This window comes from Pinus tabuliformis, chromosome 4_2 (genome assembly GCF_031772625.1).
Source record: "Pinus tabuliformis cultivar Carrire ecotype Pingquan chromosome 4_2, CPIR1, whole genome shotgun sequence".
In the NCBI taxonomy this organism is placed as follows: Eukaryota; Viridiplantae; Streptophyta; class Pinopsida; order Pinales; family Pinaceae; genus Pinus; species Pinus tabuliformis.
The window spans coordinates 1,190,292,677-1,190,303,559 of record NC_142304.1 but is presented as its reverse complement, the minus strand read 5'-3'; the positions used below and the strand labels follow the sequence as shown (position 1 = coordinate 1,190,303,559).

The following is a 10,883-nucleotide window of genomic DNA, read 5'->3' as shown; positions in this document are numbered from 1 at the left end:
AGGAAATTTCCATCTGAAGGACTGTAGATTTTACATGAGGCTATCCTCTAGGCTCCGCTTCCTCTCCCCATCATAATTACATGAAATCAAGTGGGGTATGGGTTTGTAATAAAACCAACATATTGTATTAAAAGTGTTTTAATATTTCAGAAAGTTTCATAGATGAGTGTTTGCTCGTAACATATCCTCAACACATTAAAAACAATTACTCCATCAGACATGTATAACCAACTCAACTATAATCCACACTATTTATTTTACTTATTATTAGTGAGAAACAACAAGACAATAAATGCCTTGTGTATATCTTTCACATGACAATTTTTATTTTTTGGGGCCTTATAGGTGGTTAGTCACAAATAATCAAATACCATTTTTAAGCATGTTTTTATGCGATTGGGTTCACAACCATCCTCAAAATTTTAAAATATGCTTGATAGACGTCAATCATCTTCAAAATTTTAAAATATGGTTGATAGACGTCATGTCTTAGATATGTTTACTTCATTGATGGTGGTAATTTTTTAGGAATTTTGCAGACATTTTCAATTGTAGGAATTTTGGCTTTGTTCCCAAGTGAACAAGTACCGAGGTGTACTCTTCTATCCATGCATTAAAATAGCGAATAGAAGTTCTTGGTGCAAAAGTCAAAAATTGCAAAAGCCACATGTTATAGTCCAGATTTTGTGAAAAATGTAAATATAATGTTGATTTTGTAGAATTGAAAAAATAAATGAAAATTTAACAATTGTTAATATTTCACTTGCAAAATTCTTACTCTTCAACTTAGAATGTTAAACTAATGGCAACTCTCTTTCTCCTTTGCATTCATTTTAGAATTGTCTCACAAAACTTTTGGTTTAATAACCCTCTAAATTGAAGCTTAATAACTCTCTAAACTTAGAACTTATTGATAGTTAGATCAGATGAATTTTATCTAGTCATTGTTCCTATTATTTCTCAAATTATAAATTATTATAAATGTTAATTAAAAAAATTGTCCATGGAAGCAAGTTAAGTTGGTTAATACTCATGAAAAATTTGTAGGGAAAAGGCTTTTTGAGAAAAACAAAACTCAAAACAAACTTATAAAAATAAGTTGTGGGAGTTTGAATAAGAGGAAAATGGTTTTCCAAAACTCACGACTTAAAATAGATCCTTGCAATACTAAATTACTAATAACAAATAACAAACACATTTTTAGAGTGATAAACATATTCTTAAAAATAAAATATTTAAATATATTTAAAACATTTACACTGATAAACCTATTTTGAAACGGTAAAATACTTAAAAAATAATACCTACATGGATTAAAGGTAGCAAAGGTTGCACTCCAACCAAAGTCATAAGTGCCACGTAACATCCAATTGTTAATGCAATAATTGTTGAAGGTGTAGAAGACATGGACCTACACATTATCAAGGTCGAAACACACTCCACCCTATTATATTGCACTGCAATCTATGCCCTAAAATCTTCCCAAAACCTATTAAATTAATATAAAAATCTCACTAAAATTTCAAATAAACAAAACAACAACATAAAAATGTATATTATTAAACTATAAAAACTTACAAAAACATGTAGATAAACAAAACAACAACATAAAAATGTATATTATTAAACCATGAAAATTATTAACAACATTTTCGGAGAAAATCACATAAAAATATTCTTATCCACCCGAACCATGAAAATTGTCAAAAACAAGTAGATAAACAAAACAACAACATAAAAATGTATATTATTAAACTATGAAAATTTTCCAAATATGTAGATAAGTTGTATAGATAAATACATTATAAATTAATCATATACCAATTTTTTTTTCCAACGAGAAAATAAAGTAAAAGATATACACATAAATATTATGAAACTATAAAAACTGTCAAAACAAGTAAATAAACCAAACAACAACATAAAAATGTATATTATTAAACTATGAACAGTGTCTAAACATGTAGATAAATTGTATAAATAAATACATAATAAAATAATCATATACCAATCCTTTTTTTCAAAAAAAAAACAAAATAAAAAATATACACATAAATGAACAAGTAAACAAGCCACAAAATAGTAAAAAGGCGAAGCCACTGCACTCAACGCTCCTTTGCAACAAAGGTCATCCTTTCCAATTTAATGTCCTCCTCTTCTTTACCTACCTAACATGTCTCTAGGGCAAAGGTGCGGCCATAGGGACATCCTCATTTCTAAACTCACTATTCTTACATATTTAAAATATATAAAATTGAAAATTATATAATAAAATTTGTGGAGGCTTGTGACACACCTGCCTATAATAAAAGACAAACGAACTAACGAACGAAACGTGAGAAATTGTAAGTCACCCATATTGGTGCACAGAACCTTGATAAATTGTGATTCACCCATATGAAAAGTGTGAGTGCCTTTTCGCTATTCAATTGTGGATTCACATATATGAAAAGTGTTAGTGCCTTTTTCGCTGTAGTAATAACGTTTTCCCAAAAAATTAACCCGTCAAAAAAACGTTCTGTACATTTCAAAACCCATCACAAAAAACGTTCGTTAAACGTAAAATACGTTCAAAATGACTTATGACGGGCAAAATGCCCGTCAAATTTCAACCCGTCCCATCCATAGCGTTCCTCATCATATTTATCCAACGTATGAATTCTGAAATTTCCAATCCCCTCTCTCAATCTCTCTGGATGTCTGTAAACAAGAGGCTGTTGGGCAGGTGAGGGTAAAACAGGTGGATGGTCCGAGGTTTTATCTCTCTTTATTCTTGCTCTGCATATCTAACAACTTCAAGGCGAATACGAAAACTTTATGGACCCGAGTGACAGTTAGCCACCGATTAAAACCATCGGCTCTTCGCCATTCGTGCTATGGCAACTTCAGGGAGGATGCTTACTGGCAGCTTACTGCGCTTTCAGGGGCGTGATGGGCAATTTATAAGATATTTTGTGGCAACGGGCTGGTGTACAGTCAAAGCGGAGCAGAAACCTCAACAGACAGGGGCAAAGATTTGCCGCCTTTTCAGTTTTGGAGATGTTGCTAATTTGTCCCTGAACTTCAATGCTTTAAAATTATCAGTAAAACCTTATTCTCACAGCAGAAAATGGCATTGCCTAGGGGAACATGCGATGCACGATTCCCCAGCGGACGATATGCATGTTCGAAATTTTTATTCTATATTTCAACTTTTATTTTCAAATGCCAAAGCAAATGAGACCATCACGAATTTTATAATCTTGGGAAAATTAATCTATTTCAAAGCATTATGCTTTTTTTTGGAGGTTCAAATAGATGCTTTGTGAATATTCGAGCTCTTAAACATATGGCTGAATATTTTCTTTTTCGGTGGCTGTAGGATGCTCAGGGAGCTGTAGCACAATTGTTGCAAGAATTGGGTGTCTCAAAGGAAGATGCAGTGGGAATATCAAGTAAGGCTCCAGTTTATATTCGTGAGCTCGTGGATGCTGTACATGAGTTGGATGATGCCCATCTTTGGAGTTCTTGGCAAGGAGAGAGCGGAGGGAGTGCAATCGAACACGACACATTCAGAAATAAAATATTGCAGATAGCAAGAACAAAGCGTGATATGGGGATTTTTCCATTCTTGGAAAGTATAGGTGTGAATCCGTTGTCAACACGGCACATCTCTCGTTATTTGTCTGCAGAGCCTTTGACCTGCCTCATTCAAAAGGTTCGTCTATAATATTGAAGAAACAGAGAAAGCGAGAATTGGTTAACTTCTAATCCATTTTACCAAGTGTTACTTCACTTTCAGGGCTTCAACATATTAAGGCTGACTTAAAGCTCACTCATAGTACATAGGTAGTAAAATTTAATGCTCACTCATAGTACAGAGGTAGTAAAATTTAATTGCATAGGAGGCCCAGGTTCTATCATTCATTGCCATTTATATACTCAGATTTCTCTATTGGCTTAGTTGTTTGGCGCAGTTTCTTGTGTATTTTGATGTGCATGCTTGAAATTTGTTTTATTGTTGCTGCTTCTTTGTACATGTCTCCGTATTTGCTGTAACATTCAATTAGGAATATTACAAACCCCTTTTAGTATTTCTAATAGTCGCAACAAGTTCATTTCTCTATTTCGTATTTTGTTTGTTGTCCTTTTACTAGTCTAAATCTTTGCTTTTTGTCGTTTATTTTTGGAGATGCCTTAAGATTCTCTTGCATTGCCATGATCACTTGCTCGTGATCCATCCAGCCTTTGTTGTTATAGTAGTGCTTGTTCTTCCTGTCTTCTTTCCTAGGATTGGTTTCTGGTTCATTGACTTATCTCTACATATTTGGGTTCATTCCTCCATTTCATTATTTTGTTAGTTGTCCTTTTACGATTCTAAATTCTTGCTTTTTGTCTTTCCTTTTTAGGAGATTCCTTAAAGTGCTCTTGCATTGCCATTGTTGCTTGTACTTTTTAATCCCATTGACCTAATCTGGTCATTTGTGGATATTGATATAATTTCCTACTTTAATTAGGTATTTTCCCTGAAATTATACGGTATGTTGGGTTTCACTTGTCTTATGGTTAGTTTCATTGATTTTGCACGTTGTTATACATTCTAGGATGAACATCTCTGGTTAGTTTTTTTCCAACTGTTATACATTTTGATCTCTACTTTTATCTGGAATTGACAGATTGATTTTTTCAAGGAACTTTTTTCTCCTGCCAATTTTGAAGGGAGGAATATCAGTTACATGATTCGGCATATGATGATGCAGTTATCAGTTTCTGCTGATGACAATCTTCAACAATCATTATCATTTTTTGAAAAGGTTCTTGTCTTTTTCCTTCCATCGTTCATTGATTTAGCCTTCTTCGTGTTTTATGCTAACATGGTGCATTTTATTGTCTATTGTCAATCACAAAGTCTATATTATAGTCCTTATCATGCATACATTAAGCGACATTCTATATCAATTAAACATTCTGCTGTACAACACATAACCAAGAGTATTCCATGTGTTTGTTGTGATGATGCTGAATTCTCTCAATTTTGAAGATGTTGCTTATGCATTGTTTCTGATTTTCATAGATGGAGGCTAAGCGTGGAGGGTTAACTGTGTTGGATTCTGGAGATGGCATTTTAGCACGTCTTATAGAATCATTTCCAAAAATTCTTCTTCAAAGTATGGATAAGAATTTGAAGCCCACAGTAGATTTCTTAGAATCTACTGGGGTGCCCAAAGGTTTTGTTGGAATGGTATTACTATGCTTTCCTCCAGCTATTTTATATGATATCGGAGCAGATATTCAGCCTATGATTAGGACTTTGAAAAAGGTGTGTTGATTGATTACTGACATGCAACATTTGTTTATTGGTCAATTGATTACTGACATGCAACATTTGTTTATTGGTCAATTGATTACTGACCTGCGTGTGTGTGTCAACTTTTAATGTTTACCTAGAGTAAGTAATAGTTGGGCGTTTTTTGTAAAATAACTATTTGAGAGCTTTGAGCTAATATAGTTACTGATTTGAGAGTTTGCAAATCACTGTAATGATCGCAAGTTTTTAAAAACTGCTTGTGGTAGTTGTATTTTGTTGAATTATAAATATGCTTAGATGCTTTAGCAAGGATTTATCAATATTGGTGATCGTGGCAGTGCTGGACATGGGAAAAACATGGGAATGATGAACTTCGGTCTAGGAAAAAAGGGTACTTATCTTTTTCTAGGTTTTTTTACCATGACAGTTGACGGGAATTTAGCTGGTAAATATATTCTCGTCGCAAGAGGATTTCGGGCAATTGTTTTAAGCTTCTTATAAAAACATCTTTGGACTATAAGCCTGCCAAACAATGGGGGCTGCTAAGGTGTCATTTTCTGATAGTTAGATTCTAGTAGGGTGACAAAGTGCAGTCATTCTGAAATAACTATCTTATTTAAGTAGGCCCTGTTCTTTGTTTTAAACAGAAGAAATGTGAGGAAGGGGATATATATTTTTCTAATAATAAATTTGTTTTTTTATTAATATTAACTCTTTGCTTTTGTAACACACAATTTAAATAAGAAGGAAAGAATGACCTAATAAGAAATATTCACAAATGCTTTATATGCTATTAAGTTTTCTTTAGTGTTCTATGTGTACTATATTGGTTCCATTGATATGTGTTAAACAACCCAAATTTCATAATGGGATGAAGCTATAAGTTGAATCATTAATCAATGTGCATTTTGAACGAATTAATATATATGCATTCACTCATACCATTTGGAAAGATAAAAAAGTAAAAGAAAGTGGTATCTCTTTCTCAAATGTCTCATTAGAACTTCCACTATGTGAGTCTTCTTGATACTCGAAAGGAATTGGTAAAATTTTTCATAAGCTAAAACAGACTAGGCTCCAGATCAGCGAGATATAGGATCAACACAAAAGATCTGTATTCAGTAATGTGAAGGCATGAATATGATAAGTTTCTCCATCATGATGGTCTTGCTAATAGCCAATTGAAAGCTCATCCAGGGTTCCTAAGATCTGAAATTTACAGCTATAGAGAAATGGGCATAGATTGCATTATTGTATGAAAACCTAAAACATATTTACCCTAGTTTGCTGCTGCTTCAGCCTGCAGATAAATAATTAAAAAGAAGAAAGATTGAAAATTTCTGCTGATGTCCACCAATAACCAAATTAGGCCAATGAAACTTGTTACTCATCCATATACATGGGTCACCCTAGGAGGAAAATTTTCCCTGTGTTTCAGCTTGCCATCCAGCAGCCCTACCATGATCCAAAGATAGTCAGCTTCAAATTCATCTCATCCATTTTCTGGTCAGTGGATTCTTTGATCTCGCCTACTCATACAATGAATGTGGGTCATCTATTGTGAAGTACCCCTTACCCACCAAAAAGTGGATAACCCATAGGAGAAAGTTTTGCCCTCCTTGAAGGAAAGTGGGTCATTCAACATCAAATACTTTAACTGTTTTTTTAATCATATGTTTTTACTTAATATTTTGGGGCATATTGTTAAATTTCCAGTGTTCTATGCTTAACACAATCACTTATTACAATAATTCTTCAATTAGCAATCAATTTCCAATATAATTCAATCTTCCAGCAACAATAAACAATTGTAGATAGAACAATAAATCAAATGCACAATAGAATGATAGTTTTTGTAGCATCGGATGTGTTCTAGCCTTGAAATTTTGTGGAGAGGCTAGAATGCGTGAGATATCCAAAACCCATAAATTGTTTATGGAAATTACACCTAGAAATGACTTAATTAAATTATTAGTCAGTTTTTAAATATTTCCTAAGTCTAAACTTAGGGAATATGACTAATTAATCAGAATTAATAAAGTTAAGGTGTGAATGTTCTAGAAACTCACAGGGATCGACTTCAAGTTAATCTTTGCCATCAATTAAGATTTAATTGTGGCCGTTGAAGTCTCAACGAAGGATTATAAGAAGAGGTCGATGGGGCGTGGAGAAAAATACACCAAATTAGTTGAGCATTCGATTTTGCTGGGAAATCGATCTCCAAAGTAGCAACATTCAGTTGCTGGAGGTGATTCAGTGAGATCGAAGCAGTGAGAGAGGGGTAGAGATAGTGAGGCCGAAGGGCCTTTCCAGTTCCGGCGAGTGCATTGCAGAGAGGCAGTGCAAAGCCGTCTTGGGGAGATTTCCATTTTGCTGGGGAGAAGGAGAAATTCTGAGCCAGAAGCTGGGTAGAGGGTTCAGAGGCAAAGAGTATTAGTTTCCGAGACAATAACTGACGAGACAGTGAGAGGAAGCCCATAATGGGGCATAGGGGTAGCTAGATAAGGGGAAGCTCATACCTGGGGTTAGGATATTCCGACACATAGGATATAGTTAAGTTCAACTTGGTCTAGTATAGAGTTAGGTTAGAGTTAGGTAAAGTGTGTTTCTTTACCGTTGTACATTTTGTAACTTACAATTCGACGGTCACGATATGTAGTGATCCGACGGTTCACTCTCACCTCGGTATTACCGACACTTGATCCGTGGCTTGACACCCGATTGGTCCATGAGTTCTATTTAAAGCGCATGGAGGGTCATTGTTCGGGTAATCCGTGCATGAGAGAAGCTTATGTAAATTTTCATTCTTTGATTAATAAATTGCCTGTAGTACCCACGTTGGGACAGGCCGTGGACTGTTTCCCTCCTTGCACTCTGAGGGTTTTAACCACGTCAAAAATACTGGTGTATTGATTTGAGATCTGGTTGTGAGCGGTGTCCTTTTGGTATTCTTTCTGTGGAACTTACCCTGTAAATTCCTACATGGTATCGGAGCTATTTGAGGGCCGCGTCCGTTGGTGATCCAAATCTGAAGCCGGTAGAACTGCATGCGGCTGTCGTTTCCTAGATCTGCTGTTTCTGATTGCTTTCGGGCCGAGAGGACTGCTCTGTTGCGTTCGGAGCATCTGTTCCAGTGAGGAACCCCTTTCGTTTCACGCGAAAAGGTTTCCGGTAGCCCTAGCTGCGTCATTTTTCAGATCGGGAGGTATACAGTGTTTTTTTTGCAGTTTACTGTTATTTTCTCTCTGCTTATTTCGGTCTCAGTTTATTTAGCCTTTTTTTTAACCGGATCTATACCTTTCATTTCTGCGTATGCTCTTTGCCCTGCGACTCTGTGCGATCTGGGCAAATCAGAAACAGAAAGGAAGGATTTTTCTCATGCGTATGCTCTTTTCCCTGCACCTTAGTGTGATCTCGGAAAATCAGAAACATTGAGAAAAATATTTAGTTTTTCGGCTAAAGCTAACTTTGAGATTTTTTTTAAATTTCTAGTTTTTTTGGCTAAAGCTAACTTCGAGCCGTAAGGTTCGTTTTTCTTTGCATATTCGTGTTGGGTTTTGTGTTTTGTGTTTTGTAGGGAAAAAGAGCTTTCTCAAGGCAAGCACGCAAACCAAGGCCCCCCCCCCTCTCTCTCTCTCTCTCTCTCTCTCTCTCAAATTTTTTGTATAGATCAATTGGTTCAAAGCTATTTTAAGAGAGTAGAGGTCTTGGGTTCAAGTCTCCATTTTGTGGGGGCGGATTTTTTCATTCCCGCACATTCGCGCACTTTGCCGGCAACGTCAACATTTTTTTTCAAAAAGCCATAACTTCTTCATCCGGAAGCCTTTTTCAGAGCCGTTTTTTTTAAAACCGCCTATTTTTTCGAGATCTATCCATTGGAACACTTACTTTCAGCATCTTCAGCTTCAGTTTTTTTTTAAAATGGAAAGTCCATGCCAAGTCATTCTTGACAGCACTAACTACTTCCAATGGGTAGCCTACATGGGAGATTTACTTAGAAGTAAAGGTCTCTACAGAATAGCCACAGACCAAGAGAAGAAACCAAAAGATGAAGACAAGGCGGCAAAATGGGAAAATAGACAAGATCAAGCACGTGGTTTGATAGGGATGTCTGTTTCTCCTGATCTTAGATTCCACATTGCAGAACTTGAGACTCCTCATGAAGCATTAGAAAAACTTGCTAAAGTTTTTGGGATTAAAAATGAAATTAGAGCCCATCAACTTGAAAATGAGCTGCTTACTTTGGATCCTAATAATTTTTCTTGCATTGAAGATTTCTTGTCCAAATTCAAGACCCTTAGATATCTCTTGGAAGGTGTTAAAGTTAAGAAAGAAGATGGTAACCTTATTTATTCCATCCTTACTAAGTTGGGACCAGCCTACTCTGTATTTGTTTCCACTTTCCATTCTACAAGGGAAGCTTTCATTTGTCAAGGACAAGACTACAAGGCCCCTTCCTTTGACTCCTTTTGTGATTCCTTAATAAGAGAACAAGAAAAACTCTTACACCTTGGTCTTCTTAATCTTGGAAACTCTTCCACGAAAGCGTTAGCCGCCCAGCAGCAACCAAATTCAAAGAATCCTAAGAAGTCATATCCTCAAAAGAATGGTCCTAAACCATCTCAGCCTCAAAATGAAAGATCATTTCAGCAAAATGATAAGACCAATAAAAACAAATGGAAGAAGACTGATAGACATTGTAACTTTTGTAATCGAGATGGCCACTTAGAATCTAAATGCTTTAAGAAGATGGAAGCCTTGGAAGCCGCAATGAAGAAACATAACATCCATGTGGAGCCTACTTCAACTTCAACTTCCGGAATGGCACTTTCTGCATGTCATTGTCAATCATCTCAGTCTGGTTATGCATTAAATGTATCTTCTTCTTCTTCTCATTCTCATGAGTGGCTCATTGATTCTGGAGCCTCTTGTCACATGGCCAAAAACCAAGCCATGTTTTCTTCTTTAAATGATTGTAACACCAAAAATATATATATTGGTGATGATAGATCTCTTAATGTTGTAGGGACTGGAACTGTTCATCTAGACAATGGTCAGTTTAATGATGTATTATGTGTTCCAACCTTATCCTGCAACCTTCTATCTGTCTATCAGATAACTCATTCAGGTGAAGGTAAAATTGTTGAATTTTCACCTCATGATGTTGTAATCAAGGATCTAAAAGATCCTAAACAGATTCTAGCTACTGGTCTTGCTGATGATTCCAAAAGGTTGTATAAGTTTCACAACTTTGGGTCATCCAATCTTCCCTCAGTATTTGTTGCTCATAATGATGAAGTGAGCAAACTTTGGCATGAGCGATTTGGTCACTTAAACTATCGCTCCCTTCAGCATCTATGTAAAGAAAATATGGTGACAGGTCTTCCTATGGTATCTTGCAGAGATGGTGTTTGTTCCGGATGTGTACTCGGAAAACATCATCGGGACAGTTTTGACAAACGTGCCTCTTGGCACGCCTCAGCCCCTTTACAGCTTGTGCACAGTGATTTATGTGGTCCTCTTCCTGTTGCTTCATTCTCTGGCTGCAAGTACTTCTTAACTTTCATTGATGATTTCTCCAGACGCACTTGGGTAT

At 35.8% G+C, this 10,883-nt stretch overlaps 1 protein-coding gene across 7 annotated transcripts in view; it reads left to right on the top strand.

Annotated features, from left to right (window-relative positions):
- Window positions 1-2,527: 2,527 nt before the first annotated feature.
- LOC149173929 (uncharacterized) overlaps window positions 2,528-10,883 on the top strand; it is a 138,611-nt gene continuing 130,255 nt past the window's right edge. Inside the window, exons 1-4 of one of the 7 annotated variants that reach the window (XM_089424801.1) lie at window positions 2,528-3,083; window positions 3,362-3,697; window positions 4,656-4,793; window positions 5,054-5,299. In XM_089424801.1, the coding sequence (XP_089280927.1) occupies window positions 2,877-3,083; window positions 3,362-3,697; window positions 4,656-4,793; window positions 5,054-5,299 (927 nt within the window). In that variant the 5' untranslated portion in view covers window positions 2,528-2,876. Of the gene's footprint in view, window positions 3,165-3,361; window positions 3,698-4,655; window positions 4,794-5,053; window positions 5,300-10,883 lie in introns of all 7 variants that reach the window. The other 6 variants (XM_089424802.1, XM_089424799.1, XM_089424800.1 and 3 more) reach the window with 6 other exon arrangements.